Below are 20991 nucleotides of genomic sequence, written 5' to 3'. Positions count from 1 at the left end.
TATGTGAACAGGCGAACAGTCGGAATGTTTACTCATCGGAACACCGGAAGTGGAGCAGAGGTCGCCGGCATGTCTGATGTTTACTGGTGGAAACTCACAGCAGCAGAGGATCGCAGAGCATCGAGCAGCGTCTAAACATGATACAAGCCTCCACGACGGATTTTGGATATATGACGTGACGATTGAAGCGGAAGGCAGCGGGAGATTCAGCGTTAGACGTGGGCGGATGCAACGCAAAGACAGGGAGACGCTTCTCCATCTGCAAACTGGGTGGAATATCTGCTTAAATCTGCAAATGGATCATAAAGACGCGCCGTAAACAAGCCGTCGCATCTGTTTCATCTGGAGGCGTTCGGACTCAGACACCATGCCCCTGTCAGACTTCCTGGACAGCCTGAAGGACAACCCTTACTTCGGGGCCGGGTTCGGACTCGTGGGTGTCGGCACCGCGCTGGCTGTGGCCCGGAAAGGAGCTCAGATAGGGATGGTGTTCTTCCGCAGGAACTACATGATCACCCTGGAGGTCCCCAACAGAGACAAGAGCTACAACTGGCTGCTGAGCTGGATCACCAAGCACGCCCGGCACACGCAGCACCTCAGCGTGGAGACCTCCTACCTGGCGCATGAGAGCGGACGCGTTCACACTCAGTTTGACTTCCACCCGAGTCCTGGGAACCACATCATCTGGTCAGCTGAGTCCTGCTGAGTGTTACTGATTGAGGTTGAGGTCGGCGTGGGCAACAGCAGGGCGTGTGACAGTCTGTGTGTGTGTGTGTGTGTCTTCTTCCTGTGTGGTGTCCAGGTATGGGAGGAAGTGGATCAGGGTGGAGAGGACCAGAGAGAAGCAGATGGTGGATCTGAGCACAGGGACGCCGTGGGAGTCTGTCACCTTCACTGCTCTGGGCAGAGACAAACAGATCTTCTTCAATATCTTGCAAGAAGGTAGAAGAAGGTAGAAGTGTAACATGGCTGACCGGTGCTGCTTCGTTCCACAGATGACTGAGCTGTGCGTCTTGTTTTTGCAGCGAGGGAACTGGCCCTGAAGCAGGAGGAGGGCCGGACGGTGATGTACACGGCCATGGGTGCCGATTGGAGGCCATTTGGGTTTCCACGGAGACGCAGGCCCCTCAGCTCTGTGGTCCTGGAGTCGGGCGTGGGCGATCGGCTCGTCGACGATGTGAAGGATTTCATCGGGAACCCAAAGTGGTACACAGACAGAGGTGAGGCTCGGTCACGTGTCTCTGTTTTATTGTTATATGAAAGAGTGTATGCATTAAACAGGATAAATTGTTTTAAAAAGCACAAAGAATGACAAACATTATCTTCACAGTAACAAAACTGCATTATAGGAACAGCAAATGTGGATAATAATGTCTGCGTTCAAGCATAAATGACAACAACACAACACTAGAGGGCGCCAAAACTGACAGAGCATTAACTTGCATCATTTTGGAGTTTGTTTTGAAACTGGAGTCATTATGAGTTTGTTACCGTGGTGTAATAGTGTGACGTCATGTGCAGGCATCCCATACAGACGAGGGTATCTGCTCTATGGACCCCCAGGGTGTGGGAAGAGCAGCTTTATGTGAGTGGGCTTTTATTTTGGAAACCTTTGCGTTTAAAATCTAGAACGCGGTGTGCAAGTCAAGTTTAAATCCTTCATGAAGCAGCCAGGTGTGTTTGTAATCCCTTCTCTTTGTGTTTCAGCACGGCTCTGGCAGGCGAGCTGGGCTACAGCATCTGTCTGATGACGCTCAGCGACCGCAGCCTCTCAGACGACCGCCTGAACCACCTGCTGAGCGTGGCGCCGCAGCAAAGCATCATCCTGCTGGAGGACGTGGACGCCGCCTTCGTCAGCCGAGACCTGCTGCCCACTGAGAGTAAGAGCTCACAGCTGATTTGGACAGAGGGAGGAGTTCAGACAGTTCATTTCGTCATTTGATCCATTTTAACTTCAAGTTCAACATTGAGGTTCATAATGTTTGCGTCTCTGCCTCTCAGACCCTCTGGCCTATCAGGGAATGGGCCGACTGACCTTCAGTGGGCTGCTTAACGCTCTCGACGGCGTGGCTTCATCAGAGGCCAGAATCGTATTCATGACCACCAACTTCATCGACAGGTGAAGTAAAACATCCTTTCATCGCACATCCCGCCTCTCATGTGTCTAACAGCCTTTAAACTTCTGATTTGCACACACAGGCTGGACGCGGCGCTGATCCGGCCCGGACGCGTGGACCTGAAGCAGTACATCGGCCACTGCAACCACTGGCAGCTCGCCCAGATGTTCCGCCGGTTCTACCCGGATGAGCTGGACTCAGAGGCCGAGCGGTTTGCGAAGAGCGTGATGGCGACGCACTCTCAGATCAGCGCCGCTCAGGTGCAGGGACACTTGTTACTACACAAAGCAGACCCGGCAGGATCCATAGACAACGTGGCCAACATAGAGACATGACGGGAGGGAACACCAGTGAGTCAAAGGACACTTGATGGGAGACGACTTCACATTCAATCATGAAGCAGGAGTGTGTTCATGCCAAATAAAGACACTTGTGTAAAGACTGAATTGTGCTTTGAGTCCCAATATACACAGTTTTTGGAACTTTCTGCTTTGTGATGGAGGATTATTGTTGGAGAAAAAATTGTCTATATATGTTTTTGCTAAATAAAAATAAAAATCAAAGCATTAGTTTCGTTTAATTGGTTTAATAGTTTAACAGGACGCGGTGGAATGCGCCTGTAAACCGCCTGAGCGGCCTGAAGGGTTAAACTCTGTGGAAGTCCTCGCCCCTCCTCTTGAACACTAGGTGTCCTTTGGACTCACAGAGGAACCCAAGTTAGTTCTGCAGAGGAGCCTAGTTGGTTCTGTTCCTCTCCTTGTCATGGCTGTGTGGCGGAGAGCAGCACAGACCGACGCCTCCCGGCTTCTGCGGCCGCCCGCCGCCGCCGCTGCGTCCCGGGGCCGCTGGAGCTCCTCCGCTGCCGTGTCCCCCCCCACGACCCCGGGCAGACTGCGGACCATGCAGGAGCTCCCTCAGGTCCGCCTGTGGGAGTTGTTCGGGAGGATGGTGTTCCAGGGCTACGCCAGCCGCCTGCATGAGCTACAGGTACAGAAACACTACACAATATGCGCTTTAGACAGGATTTATTACTATTATAACAACTTTCACAAATACTCCCTCTCACCAAAACAGTGGTGGACAGTAACGAAGTTCATGTATTTGTTCGTTACATAGTAGAAATACTCTCAAAATGTAATTATGTAACATGAGCTCGTTACTAAGTTTGTTTTCCTCCTTTGTTACGCTCTTCATCCAGTTACTACGGTGGGCGGCACATCCGGGTCTTATCTGAGAGATGTTTATGCAATAACCGGACGGAAGAAAGACAACAACAACTACTTTAAAATGGACTTAACGTTAGACTTCACTTACACAGTGTCTGCTTTTAAGAACTCGCTATCAAATCAGAGGAAGGACTTCGAGGAAAGTGAATTATGTGCAAATCTAATCTAAATTCTTTTATTCTGTGTGGATTTAGAGTGAGTCTGTGTTTAAACTGATTTAGTGGAGAACAGAAGCCACTCTCAGTTTTCAGCTGGTTCTTCTGGTTTTGTCCACTCTGGTCTCTTTTATGTGAAGTCTACCCAAAGTAATATGATATTAGCGATAACCTGCACTCAAACACAATACAGACAACAACACAACCTGAGGGGACATTATCATACACAATTAAGGATTATATGTACATGCAAGGATACATGCATACACACAACTGGGTGACTTCAATTAATATTGCAAGGACATGTTTATAATGAAAGCTATTGAAAAAAAACCAGTTGCAAACTTTGCCAGCTGTATTTTTTAAGAATTTTTGTCAGGTCAGACACCCCTACAAACAAAGAAGTATTTCTAAAAGCATGTACTTTGTCCTTTGCCTTTGGTATTTATGCATTATGGACAAGGGAATGTCACGCTGGTCGAATTACCTCTGCTCCCATGGCAACTTGAAACTAGTCTCAGCTGACTCTTAAGCAGTAGATTGATTACGCTAAGATAGACCTGCTTTGTGTCGCCTGAGACTTGTTGTACTAAACAATATGTCCATCTGTCACAGCACCATGGTGTGACTGAGATCTCTGTGGAACAAGCAGCAACAGTTTGTGTTGTGGGTTCATATTTGTGTTCAGCGTTCAGAGCTTGGGACCGTTTGAGGCTATTTTCAGCCTCACACTTGGCTCAGTATTTGGCAGCAGGGGGGGGGGATCAGGATGTTGTTTCGTCCTGGGGCACAGAAGAGGAAGAAAACATTACCTCATTTTCAATTGGCTAGGTTGACAGAAAGTCAAACCCGGTTGCTTTCACTCAAATCCTCTCTCTCCTGTCAGCTCTATGAGAAGAAGCTCTATGGGCCCATATACAGAGGAGGGATGAAGTCCGTGTCCTTGAACACCCCACAGCTGCTGGAGGAAGTCCTGAGGCTGGACGAGAAGTTCCCCAGCCGCGGAGACATGTCCCTGTGGACGGAGTATCGGGACATGAACGGTCTTGGTTATGGCCCCTTTACTGAGTAAGACACCGTTCTTCCCAGGGCAAAGTCCTGTCGTGTGTGTGTGTATGTGGGATGATTTGGTGACAACTAAACTTTAACCTCCACCACTTTATTGTCCCAGGCCTCTAGCAGTAAAACCAACCAGCCGGACTCCAATGAACGGCCCTAAACTTTGACTTAAAGTGGAAAGAAAAGTCTCAGTAAAGTCAACAATTGAATGTATCCATAATATCTGGCGTTATGATAAAGACTTGATTGATTGACTGCTGTTTGGTCCCTTGTCATCTCACCGTTTGTTCCTAGGGAGGGGGAGAGGTGGTACAACCTGAGGGCCATGCTCAACAAGCGCATGCTGCACCCCAGAGACTCAGCCAAGTACGGGGGCGTCATCAGTGAGGTGGTCACAGACCTGATGCAGAGGTTGTGCTTTCTGCGGCAGAGCAGCCCGACTGGAGATATGGTGACCAACCTGGCCAACGAGATGTATCGCTTCTCCTTAGAGGGTGTGTACAAAGACTGAGGGCTGCTCTGGGATTGTCGGGTAGTTTGCGGTGATGTCACAGGTTAAAGCCGTCTCACCCGCTCAGGTATCGCCTCCATCCTGTTTGAGACGAGGATCGGCTGCCTGGAGAAGCAAATCCCTTCAGGTACGCAAGACTTCATCGACTCTATAGCCCTGATGTTCGCCAACGGCATGCCCGTGGTTCTGACGCCCAAGTGGAGCCGCAAACTCCTGCCCTACTGGGGGCGCTACACCGCTGGCTGGGACGGCATCTTCAAGTTTGGTGAGTATGACTTACTTACTTCATTACATACTCAAGGTGAATGTTCTAATCAAAAAGTCAAATATTCCAATGATTTCTAGCTTCAAAGCTGATCGATAAGAAGATGGAGGACATTGAGCAGCGTCTGGAGAAGAATCAGGAAGTGGAGGGTGAATACCTGACCTACCTCCTGTCAAACACTCAAATGAGTGCTAAGGAAGTGTACGGCAGCATTGCTGAGCTCCTATTGGCTGGAGTGGACACGGTAAATCTGATAACCTGCTGCTCCCTATTATATAACATAGTTCAGCCCAAAGGTCGGACAAACAAACCAACGTAATATTGGTGGAGGTAAAGAAGAGTTGAATCCAATCCTGTCTGACACCCACATTGCAGGCATTATTACTTCCACAAAGGTTTTTCTACTTCTGTCTACTCACTGACGTTTCTTTGTTATGCAGACATCTAACACCCTGACCTGGGCTCTGTACCTGCTGTCCAAGAACCCAGAGGAGCAGGACAAACTGTACAGAGAGGTGAGCAGGGCGGGGCCAGCAGACAGGCTCCCGTCTGCTGAGGATGTCACTCGCATGCCGTATCTAAAGGCCGTCGTCAAGGAAGTTCTGAGGTGAGGTCCAGTCCCGCCGGGGTCAAACACATACAGGAGGATGTTATTGGTTTGTTACTTGATCTCCTGTTCTAACGTCTAAAGCAAACTACAATGTTACACTGACATTCCAGTTCAGTGTTGATCTGATTTGCAGGATGTATCCTGTGGTGCCCATCAACGCAAGGATCATCACAGAAAGAGAGGTCGTGATTGGAGGATATAACTTTCCAAAGAAGGCGAGTCTGCCTCTTTATGTGTAGATGGATTATAAACTAATATTATGTAGAAAATCAAACATCCTTCAGTGTTTTGATCACAGAGATTCTTGTTTGTTGTCTTTCCAGACCATCTTCACGTTTTGTCACTATGCCATCAGTCACGATGAGGACACATTCCCGGAGTCGTTTGCGTTTAAGCCGGAGCGATGGCTCCGTGACGGCCGGGAGAGGCCAAACGCCTTCGGCTCCATCCCCTTTGGGTTTGGGGTCAGAGGCTGCGTCGGTCGTCGCATTGCCGAGCTGGAGATGTACATGGCTCTGTTTGGAGTGAGACACAAATCTTTAATGTTTAAAACTTTACTGAACACACGGAAGACGCAGCGCCTCTACTAACCACTCTTCTCTTTTCCCTCCAGATAATCAGGAAGTTTGAAATCAAGCCAGACGTCTCAATGGGAGAAGTGAAATGCATCAACCGAACAGTTCTGGTTCCAGACCGACAGTTGAACCTGCACCTAGTGGACAGGATGTGACACTGCGCCTGGAGCCGCTCTGAAATGATGCCTATCCTGTAGATATATGAATGATAAAGCTATTTTTAATCTTTTTATGAGCTTTGGACACCACTACAGATGGAATGTAATGTATGTATGTATGTATGAAAGCCTGTACATATGCTCATAACCACTATAGACGTCTATCTAAAACCCTGTACATAAAACAATGATGTAATAAAATAAATAAATGTATCTTAGGTCATTCCTTTAACCACTAAACTACAGCTGTGTGTCTGTAATGGGTTACATGCTTATGATGGTGTGTATTCTTTTAGCTTGTCTCAACAGCTGCCTCACGTGCACTAAGATTGATTACTTTTTCTATTCTTGTTCTGGCTGCTGTGAGAATCTTTTATCGTTCACATTTGTCTTGTACCAACTTCATTAAAACTGAAACTTTTGTTGACACCGCATGGAAGTGATTCATTTTCAAGTACAAGCCAAAGAAAAAAAAAAGTCCTGGAAGAAAACACAGCAGAATTGCTTTTTCATAACTTGCCCAGCAGGGGGCAGCATTGTCGCACTTTCAAAGAGCAAAGTGCTTTGAATTTCATCAGTGTGCAACTCAGAATCTCTTTGGTAGATCTGCACATGATGACTGATCCAACTCTTTAGTGAAGCAGCTGAGACTTCAGTTCCGATCCCTGTAGACTGTAAGAAAGATGTTTTTACAGTGTGTGTAGGTCCAAATGAACATTCAATCATGCTCGATCCGGGTGACAAATAGCACAGAGACCCCCCCCCCCCGCGCCCATCTTTATGTTGTATTGTGCAGCTTGCAAAAGTAAATAAGCTCTAATCGAACGTGCTCTCATTCTTCATTTTGTTTTTCTGTTCTGATTTTCGTTTTTTTGTTTATTTCCGACGGGGTGCACGTGAATGCGTGACATGTGGTAATTACTGTTTCCGAACCAGGAATTTACGAGGAGCACTCGAAGGCACCGTAATTATCAGTGATTGATTGAGACGTTTCCTTTTGAAGATCGAGCTCAAAGATGAAATTGACAAAAACATATTCCTACTGCTGCACGTGTGTGTGTGTGTGTGTGTGTGTGTGTGTGTGAAAGAGAGAAACAGAGAGAGACACAGAGACAGAGGTAGGTAGGGAGATAGAGAGGGAGAGACAGTGATAGTGTTAGGGAGGGAGGGAGAGAGAGGGAGAGAGAGCGACAGACTCTACCTGTTGCCAGTGGGAGGTCACTCACTTCTTCATTCACCGTGGCAGTGGGCGCACTGTTGCTTGGGAAATAACTGCGGGAGGATTCCAAACTCACCAATCGTGCAAAAAAAAACACACTTTCCCTTTACGCGCGACTCTAAGCCGTGATGGCGCATCTCACCTGAGGCGTGTGTTTGAAGCAGAGCGTCACCTACAGGATCCGTAGAAGAAGAAGAAGAAGAAGCGGGACTGCGGCTCCGCGTGTTTGTGGATGGGTCTGTCCCCGGCGTGGTTCCGCTCGGATGGGCTGCACCGTGAGCTTCATCTGCTGTGAAGAAGACTTTCTGCCAATGCCCGCGTACCAACATGAGGAGAAGAAAAAAGAGCACAAGGTAAGAACGAAGCCGCTGGCAGAGAAGTGCGTGCAGACCCGAGTGGGCGTCAAAACACGACCTGACTGAGGACTCCGAGGTGCAGACGTGTTCGCGTGTGTGTGTGTGTTTGGGATGTTGTTCAGGCGCGTTGGCACTGATTCACATGCAGCTCTCATGGCTGATTATAGTTTCCTCCTATGGTGACGTCTTCCAGGACACGAATCTCGACCTTTGCTTCCACTTGACAAACCTCAGAACATAAGGTGGAAGGTGTGTGTACCCAGGCACCTACACACAGACACACAAGTGCAGCAGTCATCGTGTCTCTATCTTCTCACGTGCGTGTAAAACCACCTGGAGTGTAAATGACTTCATCGTCTCACGTCATCACGTTTCTCGAATTTCCTTGATTAATTTACTCTTATTATTTACTTGTATTTATTAAGTAATCACACAACAATCCTAGAAATGATCCAGGGAAGAAGCGGTCCTGAATTAAATGATTTATAAGGAAAAATTCTTGATTCCAGACAATTTCAGAATAAAAGTCAAAATCCAAATCAAGCAACAAAATTGTAGAAAAATTTCAGTTTTCAGAATCAGAGAGTGTCCTCCTGTCTTGCAAAAGATGGATTTAGTTATTTCCCTTTGATCTCCAGAGGGTTAATGAGGTCAGGCCTCCTCAGTTGTTTTCGAATAGCTGCTTTGTCCATCAACCAGTCACCATAACTGCCAAAGTCACACTGGGGCTCCAGATCATAAAGCACATGGGAAACCCTCCGCCATCCCGTCTGCAGACACGGAATGTGAATTATTGACGTTGGTCGGCGTGTGCAGTTGTTAAATGAAGTTGTGCTTTGTAGCCTGAGGCTCCTGATTTCTGCCCTGTGGAACGGTGGAATGTGCTCGCTGACCTGTGAACTGCACCGAGTCCCTCTCGTCCCATTCCAAATCTCACTTTCCCAGGTCCTCACAGCCTCACAATGTTTGGTGGGAACTGAGCTGATGTAGAAACCAACACTTATGCCAAAGTTGATGTGAATCCATGCAGTTAACTTCACACTTGTTGGATCAACACAAAATATGATTTGACGTCTTCAGTCTGATCTGGAACATCAGTCCTGAGCCTCCAGCAGGTGTTGAGTGTCTAATCCCAATGATCTGAACTTGATATTTGTGGATCTAAGGCTTGTTTTTCCTCTGCTGAGATGTTTTGAGCTCTAAAGAATGAAGCAGTTAAACCCTGACACTGTTGCTTTGTCCCATCTTACTCTTTCTACTTACTAACCTGCTTATCTCACTTTGCTGCGAGTTATCAGTGGAACCAAACAGGGATATGACAGATACGGTGCACAGTAGGGCTAAGTTGGTATTCAGCTCATTATGACCTCATGTTTGCTGGGATTATTAAGTAACTTCAAAGTTCCAGTCCTTTTCCATGAGGTGTTTATTTTGTCCACACACTATTCAGACTCTTCCTGGGAACTGCTCGGTAACTCCTGTCTTGTTTTGTGTTTCTGTACGCCTTAATGTGCATTTACAGTCCAATCTGATCTGAGCCCGACGACATGACAGCACTGCGTTTACTTCTGCAACACAATATCCTACATAATATACATAATTGAAATGAAAGGGTTGTTATTACCCCCCACAGCACACACATGTACATTAAATACACTAACACAGTGTATTTTGGCTTGGAGAAGTACTCCAGTACAACTCTGGCCATATGTTCCATATGTTTTGAGCCTTCCTGTTGGTGGCGCACCGCTGGCACTGAGGTGTGTGAGGCTGTGGGCACAGACGCAGCGATGGGAAATGAACGCTCCGACTGTGCCAACAGAGCTGCGGTTGAAGTAATGAAGTGGTGCTTAAGTGTTGAAAATAGTCACTGGAGTGAAGCAGCCAAGTGTCAATCATGTTGAGCATAAACAAACAGCAGGGATGTCTGAGTTATAAACCAACATTTGTACTCAGAACTTGACAAAATCTCTATCACCAGTCTGAGTTTTGAACTTTTGAACAACACTTCATCTGTGGTCTTTCAAAAGACTTGATGAGCTGATGAGGATGAAGATGATCCATGTTTCTGAACTGCTACAAGTCCTCATTTGCATCTATTTCACTGGATTGAAACATTTCTACCTTTTGTGTTCACCCTTCAGCTTCCCTTGACTTGTTTACCTTCAAACCTGCCTTTTCCCTTCTCTTCCATCGATGGTGTTTGGTGTCTTGGTCCCAGGCGAGGCGCTGAGTGCTTCCTGTGGTAATTACTCCTTGTGTACCTGTGACGCTTGCGGTCTCTGTCTGAGATGAAGACGACGTTTGAGCCGCTCCTGTCAGCAGTGTTCAGGGAGGCCCACGGCTTAGAACTTTGAAGAGCGATAACAATCAGCCAGAAAGTAAAACCCTCATGTTAAACCAAAGCACACAAGGCGAGACTTTGATCCACATGAGGGGGTCTTCAATAGGATTCAAGAAGAATGCGCTGGGGCATGTTTTGGGTCTGTAGGTTGGATATGTTTGCAATACATAGGCGGACAGAAGAAGAGAGAGCTGTAGACGTCTGCTAGAACGCCATTAGGTAGAGATGATCTGTTTGATATTCAGGTAATAGTCCTAATAACACAGAGATCACAGGATTCAGATTAACTCCCCTTTGCTCTACTAAAGTAAATGTTTGTACCATGTTGAGTTCTCCCCTGGAATTTGCTGGAAGAAAGAGAATCTTAATGGTTTCTTTAATTTCCTTCATCAGCGTCTGCCTCTAGGTCCCTACAATAAACTATAACTAGACGAATTCCACCATCAGCTACTTAACTCCACTTTATTATACACATCATACAGGTTACTTCCATTGTTGGTGCTCTTGATGACGTAGATGTTAGAGCACAAAGGAATGGAGCACTAGGACAGTTCTGTCCGAGGACTGGCATCCGTTTGCCAGCCTTGGCTGCGTTTCAGGTAACGAGAAGATCACATTCTCCACATTCGTACTCTGGTTCGCCGTCCCTCCCTGAGAATTTAATCCTCATTTAATTTTGATGCCTGTCAAGTCCAGATCTCCATCTCCTCTCCTTCTAAATTCCCACCAAAGTGTCAGACGGCAGACGAGGAGGAAGGGACGGAGGGGGCTTTCCTGGGATTTGAAGATTTTCAATAAAGGTATGCAGTGAACTGAAAGTTACCTGCCGCCCCATATTGCATTCCAGCGTGTGCTTTAGCGGCGGGGAAACAGTGTGTCCTCTGTGCTGCGTCTCTGGGGAGGCCTATCATTTCACTCCTACCTGCTGGCGCTGACCTGCACATGGGCCAGGGAACAAGACCCTCTCTGTGTGTTCCCCCATGGAAAAGTGCCCAGTGTGTGCTTGACCCCAGAGCGGGACGAGATGCCTCAGCCAAGTTAACCCCGGTAATTCTACCTTTTACTGCCCGTGCACACAGGAATTTAACCTCTTGCAAACATTTCCGCATTTTATTTCAGTGTTCCCCACGCCCGATTCTGGTTGAAGCATTTGAATTTGTCTTGAGAATAAAACACAACAGGTCAAACACACTCCAATCCAATGAGTTTGACGTGTGTCTGCGTTGGTGCTAGAAACCATCGCAGGGACGTTTACATCATCTACTCACCTCCAACTAATCTATCTTGAGGTTGTAAACGTGTCCCATATGACTTACGTGTCATCATAGTTGTGACCCCAGTTCTTCTTTTAAAGACACATGTAAGTTATGAGGCTGTGTTCTTGTGTTCACATGTGTCTTTGCTTATCTGGACATAGATCACGTTATAAAGCTAAAGCATGCAACTTTACATTTTTGATGAATGTGCTGAAATTCTTTTTACACCATGGGAGGGATCCATCAGCGGAGCGCTCAGTGAAAACATGCCTCTGTAGCGCCCCCTACTGATGGACCTTTGAAACCACCAACATTTACCCCAGGTGGAATCTGGTGTCTGTCTCAGTTTATCTCATTCATCCATGTAGAATGAAACCCTTGTACAAGAATCTTCCTTGTCATAGCACACGACCATTATTTCCTCATTGGAAAATCATCTCTTAGGTCTTTGTAAATGATTCAGGGGAGCATTTAGAGTGAAACACCACCTGTTGTGGCAGTCGTTTGTTGACATGAGCTTCACATAATTCCATAAGAAGGAAACTCCAGAGTGACACCTCTAACCCATAGAGGTTTCCACACAACGCAGGCATGTAACGTGTTTGTCTTCAACTTCAGCTGGCAGCTAACAGAATCGTTGGATCATTGAAACTTTTTTTAAATCTATTTTGAAGCCAAACATCTTCACTTCAGGCCCTGCAGTCAAAAAGATGTGTGGATCGGATGAGCGGATATTTCTTTTCCAAACACTCTTTCAGGACATTACTGATTCAGTGATGCGTATCGTCGCCCACAAAGACTGTGGAACAAGAAGATAATGGGATACAAAAGGCGTTCATTGAGCTTCTTAAAGTATCTTTAATCCACTTGGCAATGCACAGTGGATAGAATGACAGTGGGAATGATAGATTAAGGAGCAGGGCAACTGTATTTTCCCCCAGTGTCACGGTTCTGTGCCCCTTTTCTTGGAATGTAAAGCAGAGGCCTAACTTCCACCTCTGCATCAGACCTTGTGGCACATAATGCACTCTGTTTAGCCCTATAGCATCCAGTTCCTATGGCTTTATGTACCCCTGAATGTAGCCTTTATGCTGCAGTTTTGTTGATATTTCTCTGCTGTGGGGGGATTAACTTGTCTTCTCTCTAATACTTGGCAAGACGATGTGGCATTTGCTCTTGGCAATGTTGAAATCCCACAAAGTCTCACTCTGGGGGCCTCTGTAATCATTCACAACACATCCCAGTGATGGACAGGGAGCTCAGCTCTCCCAGGTCGCATCCCTTTGGCATCCAAATGTGCCTTTTGTTGATATTGGTGGCAGTTCTCTTCTCCTGGGGTCTTTTTCGCCAAGGTCGGATGCCACAGGGCTCCAAGGGTAATTACTGTGACAGTGGAGCAGAAGTTAGGCAGGGCTACCCAGGTCGCCCAATCATGTTTTCATCATCGGGAGAATGTTTTTCTTTTGGGAGGTAATAAATCCCCCCTCTGACATGCTGCATTTACTCTGAATACACACAGGAAGAAAGACCCCAGAGTTTTTTTCTCTCTCTATTTTGCACCAATGCTTGTAACAAGCTGAGGCAGATCATTGTTGCTCGTTTGCCCTCACTGGTTTTTAAAAGGATAGGTTTGCTCACTTAGGCATTCCATTGTGGAGGAATTTCATAGGTATTTGCAGTGGAATGTGGCATCTCAGTGGACTGTGAGGGAAACGTAATGAGTGTCATGGAATTCAACCAGAAAGTGCTTTCCTTTTATAAATGTGCAAACTCACTGCTGCAGTCATTGTCGCAGGGAAGTTAAATGCGTCTGTTGATTGTAGCGATCTGCTCAGTGGAATCAATGTGTCTACATGATATCTAGGCAGATAGGTAGATTGTTTTAGCATCATTCTACATTTGTACCTCTTTGATATTGTTTAAGGAGCAACCAAACCCATAACCTTCTGAGTCTCCAGGGCCCCAAAAGACAACACGGAAGCATTAAGCATTTGATTGCAGAGGTGAAAGTGCCTCATGCCATTGTTAGGAGGATTATTGGTCGTAGTAAGAGAGAAGAAATTCAATACCCCGTCATAAAAAACAGCACATGTGCCACGTTCCCTTGCTGATCCCTGTTAATGAGAGAGCCGTGCGGCGCCCTGAGGAATCCCTCATCATATCACACTGTTGGACACGACGCTCAACATGTGTTGCACACGCCTGAAATCCGGCACATGCATCTGTGGCATGTCACACATTTACTACGTGTATGCAGGGAGTTTATTTGCAGAACTACTCTGAGGACATTCAGTCATTTAAGGATGCACATTTTGTTTGGACCATTTCTTTCCCACTTTAAATGTGATGCACAGAATGATCTGCTTAGGTAGTTTGTTTTAATTGTTTCCTCATGGGTCTGCGTTACAGTGATTCAATTTAAATTACAATTTGAATTACAAGAGGCTCTGGGCATGGGGTTTGGAGGTGGAAGCAGGGATGGCAGCTGCCCCCCGATGGCTCCCTCTAGATCCGGCCCTGTTCTAAGAAGTTAATCTGCCACCTCTGTGCCTTCATGTGAACAAATCTGCCTCCATGATTCTTCGTGGCTTTGACTCTGTAAATAGCCATTGTGATGTGTCAGCTGTCTGTGGAGTCGTGCTTTGGATTAGGTTTAGTAGTTTATGGTAAAATGTCTCATTTGGTATTCAGGCAACATTACTTGTCAGAATGGGACGACTACTTTGGTTTCTACTACTAACACAAGTGGTTGTAACTATTAAAGTCCCATTGCCTGCTGTCAGAGTAAAGTCCAAACCAATGACAGGATACAGGAACTCAAGTAGTATATAATATACTATCTTATTTATCTGAATCATTCTTTAACTAGTACTTTGTTTTGTTGAAAGTAATTTAATACATTAAGATAAAGAGCTCTGCACTTAATCTTGACTAAGATGTGAAGCTGCATTTGTCAGAGAAACTATTAATGGATCTACTAACAGTTTGCTGTCAGATAAAGGGCCTTTAAACAGTGTGAGATGAAACAAAGCAAAGCTGTTAAATCGCTGCATTATCACCAAGTCGCTCCTCCCTTTGCTGTGCTGGGACTTATCACATCTCTGGAAAACATTTCCCTCTGCAGCACTTTCGCTTTTCCAGCACATTCCTCAGGTCTCTTGTCCTTTCTGTATGATTGTCTTGTAGATTATATTATCAGCCATGTTTAGTGTAACCAAGCCTTCTGCAAATGTCACATTTTATCAGCTGTTGTTAATGTCTTTGGTTACTTGCTGCAATTTTCCAAACTATACAGTGAAGATATGAGGACATTTGATATTCTCACTCTACTCTTTGAAAAGACTGAGCAGCCAAACCGATGCCACTTTGTCAAACTAAAGAGGCAATTGGTTCTACTGCACAAAGCCACCATAACTTAGCTGTTACCTGGCGCCACGTCTCAGACTCGTTACATTTTCAGCTGCTTGTGATAAGCAAGTGGCAGGTGTTCCAACACATTTCATTTTCACAAAGTAATATCACAGCAGTTGTTGGTTCGCAACTTGCTGAGTCCTTATTTGTCCCCATGTTTCCTTTCAAGAGACAACCAGGTTAGCGATTGGAAATGCTAAATTGTCTGGAGGTGTTCTTGAGAGTTAGTCTGTCTGTCTTGAGTCACGCTGTCTGAAACTCCATCTGATGTCCACGTAAGCTCAAGTGACGTCCAGGATTTATCTCCAAATACATACCATCCACATCTGTGTATAATACCTGCCAGACTTTCAGCACTACCCAGCAGTTCTTGTTTAACTCAAGTCTAGACTCCACATACAGTACCTGTGACTGCACACACATCAACTACAACGGGCTGGCGGAAACGTGTTTTCCAGAGACCAAATATCTGCATTTCCATGACTGTTTCTATCTATCTGCTCATGAACAAGCACGTGACCCTGTTTACCTGGTGTCTGGGTGGGTCTCAGCTGTTTTGGCTGGGGACAAGCAGACATGAAAGAGAAGATAAACAGTGAATACATTCCTTCTTTCTAACTGGGGTTTTATACATGTGGGCAAACAATAAACAAGAGCTGTGTTTGCTCTGACAGTTCTGTAAAATTCAGACCGTTAAGGAAGCTGAATGTGTGCATTGTCCATAACTATGACAAGGAATTCATTGATACTGTGCCAGATGGAGATAGTTGATAGATACGTTGTGTATGTATTGTACGGGGAATTTAAAGGGAAGATTGTTGTCATATCACTTAATTAACGAATAGCGGGATGTGTCTCAGTGTTCAGTGTTCAAAGAAATGACAGAAAACATGTACAACTTTGTCATAGGTGACCGTTAATTCTTGAATCTATTGTTGCTTGTACGTTGTAACAAACGTGTCATGTACCTCCTTAAAAAGAAAATGTTGGTTAAAAAATTTTGTAAGGGAGAAGTGCTTTTCTTCCAAGTGATTCCAATGTCAACACTATTAAAGGCTCCACTGGCGAGGCGATGGCTGTGTAATGTCCCATCTCTCTCCTGCAACAAGGTCTGTTTCTGAGAAGTTAATTCAATTAAAGCAGACAAAAGCCCACTGGCACCAATAAAGTTTGTGTGAAATGTGAAGCCATCCGATGGACACACACAGTCTTGTGGCCAGTCAGGCGTGATTGACATTTGCATAATGCCCAGCTAGTGGGCAGGCTCACTATTGCCATGGGTTACAGTTGGTGCTGTGAAAATATGCTGCAGAGGGTGGATCTTGTCTGAGGCATGCCGGACGGGTGTGCACTCCACCACACGCACACGCACACAAACACACACTTGTGTTTTATGTGTGTTTGGTTCCTGCAGCCTCATCTTTGATCTGATCTACAATTTAAGCATAAAACTCTAAATTAAACCTAAGACGTTTTATTATAAATCTATTCCAAACACACAGAAACCTTTTTGCATACTGAACATTTTCTAATATCTCTGTCTTTGTGAATACAGAAGTACTCTACAAGCATGAACTAACATGTCTGATGATCCAAAAACAAAACCTATATTCATGGCCTGAACTTGCAGCTACAGAATATTAAGTCATGTTGTTCTTCTCCACCCAAGGCTTTTCTGTTTATTTATATCTTCAACTAAAAGACCTCCATTAAACACATAGCGAGAGAATGATCCTGTTTATAAAACATGTCATCCTTACTAACTTAAAGGCACCTTCCCACATATGACATCACTGCATGCACATGTGGGATGTATAGACTTAAACACCTCCACAGGCTGAGGTCATCTGTTACTACCTCTCCGTGTTTCTTGGAGAGCTTCCAGCAGATGATGGAACTCTCCCCTGTGTGTCTAAATGGGTTTGTTTAAGAGATTTTGTGAGGGCAGGGGTGACACAGAGGCCCCGTGTGTGAAGAAGAGTCCCAGAGGGCTCATCTGAGGCAGCAGGCTCGAGCTGCAGGAGAAGACTCGAAACAAGTGGCTTCTTAACAGCCGCAGTGAGAGCGGCAAGCTGGATTTTCACCTTTAAGAAGTCATTTAGTTTGGTCTTTGATGAAGTTGCTCAAGTGACGTTAATAAATGGAGATTGTAGTAGAGAATAAGTACCAGCAGGGGGCAGTCTTTATGTGATTTGTTTATGAAGGAACTTGCTGCAATGTGGTGAAAACAGAAATGAGTAGTGAGGTCATTTCTCACTACTCACTTCTAATTTAAACCACACATCACTGTGAGGAGTCCTAACTCCAATTCTGATATTTACCTTACACACACACACAGCCACCACATTCATGGAGGCCTCCCTCATGGCTTTGCACTTCGAGCAGTGATAACAATCGCTCAGAAAGTCACCCCCTCCATGTTAAAACCTAAGCACACAACACAGACTTTGATCCAGCTGAGGGGGTTTTGGAAGGGATTTAGGGAGATTGAACCCTATATGGTTTCGGCCTCGGGCTCGCCATGTTTACAATACATACACACTTTGGATCCCTGCGTCTACAAACACAAGCAGTCACAGATGCACATTATCAACCTTTAATATGATTGATGAACGTTAGAGGGATTATTTTATATGTTTACTGTACTTTTTGCAGTTATTAAATATGTGTAAAGCACATGAAGGTGTTTCCTGTTCACATGGTTATGCGTATAGTGCATGTGTACATCTATACAGGGACGTCTATAGGGACGCCTGTGAAGGCCGACGCACAAACACACCTGAGCTCACACCTGAACCGCAGTGGAGACAGTGAGAGGACAGAGCTCTGTTAAAATAGTATGTTTGGGACAAAAAACGGTTTAATTACTTATTAAAGGGATGCAATTTCAATAACACAACACTAGGGTGCCTTTAACGTTTAAGTCAAGATGTAAATTGTAATTTGCATCTGAGAACCTTCCTTATGCTGGATTCGTCTGCGCTGCAGCTTTTTATGCGAGTCCAAACCTGGAAACATCTGGAAGAGGCGTCTTTGTTCTACTTAAAGCCAAATGTCATGGAGTCACGACCTTGGCGAAAATACAAGAAACAAAATATCACAGAGAGAACAACAGCTCCTGGTGTTCTCTCTCTCCATGTTATGATCTCCTGACACAGGCTTTCCATCGTGTATGCGTGTGCACGCTTGCGTGTGCGTTTCCTCTCTTCTTGCTAACAATGCTACTCAGGAAGCACGTCAGGATAAGGGCCAGACTGCTAGGCTCTCTTTGGTCAGTCTGTCCAACTTACTGAGGGACAGTAACTTCATCTCACTGAGCCCAGAGAAGCAAGCTTAGCGTTTGGATCTGGGAAAAAAGGAATTATTGCTTCAGGTGTTTGCCTTCAAAAACAGCTCTGTGATGTCCCTCTGGATGGTGAGTGCTGTTGCTACAAGTCATTTTAAAGTGTGGGTGGTCAGGGATTGTCCCATTCTCAAGGTGAGAGTGCTCTGGCAGAACACAAACCGCATTTTGAGTGGCAGCTGTGATGGTTACAGCTGCAGACAAAATGCAGCCTTGGGGGACATTTAATCCAGCGGCTTCTATTGTCTCGGGTCGTACAGGCAGTTTAGAAAAATCTCTAATGGGGATAAATGTAGGGGATTCTCTACTTGGTGGTGGTGTGTCTGTGGAATGTTTTGCTGTCAAGTCATTCTTGCTCAAGAGGCTTATTAACTAAACATGTAATATCTGAAATATGGCATCACTGGGGGATGCAGGGGGGGTGGCTGATCTTGGACGGCATTTTGGTTGTTCTCCGCTGACGTAGCCCAACTGAAAAGCAGGAACTCATTGTTTTCACAGCTGTTGTTAGAAAATCAAACCTGTAAGACAAACACTATAAATCCTCCTCATGACAAACGCTAATGATGATGTTGTGATTCAGCAATCCACTCCAAGTCTTGGATGTTGGAGCGTTCTCAAACATTTGTTCAGAGTTTTCTAAACACCCGATGCTCACAAATGTAATGTGTCTTTAGTGAAGTATCGGAAAAGTTGGATCTATGATACAAAATGATAATGGAACTAGATTATGTTGTTACTCATGCTAACCAATAAGGCCCGATACACACCGATACTGTAACTGGTAAACAATGCAATCTCGACATCAACGAATGTGGGTTGTTTTGAATGGAGCTACCAAACTGCCGTACAACTGTTTCAGTGTCACCTGACGTGTGAAAAAACCCTATACGTCGAGACGAGTCGCTCTTTTTGAAGTGCCACTTTGTGCTTTAAGATGAGAGAACGAGTGTGTTTTTACACAGTGTGTTGACCGCAGGCACACACTCCGTCTGTTCCGTATCCATTTGCCCGCCGGTCACCGTTTCTCCGTCTGTCTTTTGTCCTGTCCTCTAATGTGAAAGTGTCGGTCCTTTCAGCTAATTACTTTACGGCCGCTCGGAATGCAATAACTTTCATACTGATGACTGCTTTACAGGGGGGCTGTCCACGTCCCACCAGAGGTGACCCCGTGTCCGTCTGTCATTGGGTCAGTCTCAGCTGGTTGCCAATTTAGTGACAACAGAAGAGACTATTATGTCTAAGGACTGGTCTTATTAATGAATTAAACCTGAACGCCATCACTTGTCACAATCTGTCACCCTATACCTTGGCAAAGTGTAGCTCAATTGCTACTCAGCCACTAATATGCTGTTTCAAGACCAAATCCAGAATGTTTTATCTTCTCTATAGTGTAGCGTTAGCTTATCTGCCACGGCGTTGTGCTAGTTCTATTTTGTACCTCCAACTTGCCGTGATTGGCAACATACAGAAGAAAGTTACAATTAGGGGTCACGTGTCTTGTTCTAAGGCCACACTGTTTGGCTAGCACTAGCTTATATACTGTTGTGTTATGCTAAGTAGCTAAAATGTCAGACAGGGAAAATGGCAACAATGTCACATAACACTGCGACTGAACTGTTGAGCGGACCTAGTTCGTTTTCAAGCCATATTGTGCACATACAGGTGTGCAGTCAAGAGTTAATGGCCCTTTGAGTAAAGACGAGGCGTTTGTGAACCGGACCTTTTCATCACCTCGGCTTATTCTCTTCATCTCTGGTCTGTCTGTTGTTTTATGAGGCAGCTGATGACGGCTTTGAAGCCTCTGGTGTTTAAGGGCGGCTGATAATTGCTCATCTGCAGGTGAAGTGGTCACTGTGTGTGTGTGTGTGTGTACATGTGTGTGTGTGTTGTGGGTACTTCTGTAGATGTTAATTAAAGATTAAATAGCTCACCCCTGTCTTTTGGAATTTGTAATTTACTTCCCAACTACAAAGGATGAAGTTGTCAGGGAATGTTGTTGTTGTAGTACACACACACACACACACACACACACACACACACACACACACACACACACACACACACACACACACACTTGTGTAGGCCCACAGAAACCCAATCCATAACTGAAGCTGCGGGGATTTCCCCAAAGACATTTTGAGATTACGTTTCAAGAGTAATCCACATTTATTTGAAGTCAATTAGTATTTTAAAATTTCAGATCATGATTTATTTTGATCATTTGAAGAGGTCTGTACGTGGATGGGGTTCTACAGTAGTACAGGGAATGTGTTTGATCATTTCCGGTCATGGATGTCATCATATTCCCAGTGCTTTCTATCATTTCTGCTTTATAATAGATGAAAGTTGCAGTATGGCTTGTATGCAGTCACCATATCTTTGA

General features: G+C 45.3%; 3 protein-coding genes across 8 annotated transcripts in view; all 3 read left to right on the top strand.

The window, feature by feature from the left end:
- Positions 1 to 49: 49 nt before the first annotated feature.
- Positions 50 to 2563, top strand: bcs1l (BCS1 ubiquinol-cytochrome c reductase complex chaperone). Its single transcript, XM_076160561.1, has 7 exons — positions 50 to 687; positions 803 to 942; positions 1026 to 1220; positions 1522 to 1585; positions 1708 to 1880; positions 2002 to 2119; positions 2200 to 2563. Exons 1-7 carry the CDS (start codon positions 368 to 370, stop codon positions 2450 to 2452), a joined length of 1263 nt encoding a protein of 420 aa, XP_076016676.1. The 5' UTR covers positions 50 to 367; the 3' UTR covers positions 2453 to 2563.
- A 91-nt stretch (positions 2564 to 2654) lies between these two features.
- On the top strand, positions 2655 to 7117 carry cyp27a1.1 (cytochrome P450, family 27, subfamily A, polypeptide 1.1). The gene is made up of 9 exons (XM_076160560.1): positions 2655 to 3104; positions 4385 to 4566; positions 4852 to 5051; positions 5136 to 5333; positions 5414 to 5577; positions 5774 to 5940; positions 6077 to 6158; positions 6267 to 6467; positions 6557 to 7117. Exons 1-9 carry the CDS (start codon positions 2880 to 2882, stop codon positions 6671 to 6673), a joined length of 1536 nt encoding a protein of 511 aa, XP_076016675.1. The 5' UTR covers positions 2655 to 2879; the 3' UTR covers positions 6674 to 7117.
- A 784-nt stretch (positions 7118 to 7901) lies between these two features.
- The window catches only part of tns1b (tensin 1b), a 123020-nt gene continuing 109930 nt past the window's right edge, over positions 7902 to 20991 (top strand). For 2 of the 6 annotated variants that reach the window (XM_076160493.1, XM_076160492.1), the window contains exon 1: positions 7903 to 8248. In XM_076160493.1, the coding sequence (XP_076016608.1) occupies positions 8159 to 8248 (90 nt within the window). In that variant the 5' untranslated portion in view covers positions 7903 to 8158. Of the gene's footprint in view, positions 8249 to 18527; positions 18678 to 20991 lie in introns of those variants that run through there. The other 4 variants (XM_076160499.1, XM_076160494.1, XM_076160495.1 and 1 more) reach the window with 3 other exon arrangements.

The sequence above is a fragment of the Genypterus blacodes genome, unplaced genomic scaffold, assembly GCF_046128005.1.
Source record: "Genypterus blacodes isolate CSIRO-AG114 ecotype Tasmania unplaced genomic scaffold, CSIRO-AGI_Gbla_v1 ptg000106l_1, whole genome shotgun sequence".
NCBI classification, from domain to species: domain Eukaryota; kingdom Metazoa; phylum Chordata; class Actinopteri; order Ophidiiformes; family Ophidiidae; genus Genypterus; species Genypterus blacodes.
Note: the sequence above shows the minus strand (reverse complement) of the source record. Positions and strands in the feature narration are given on the sequence as shown.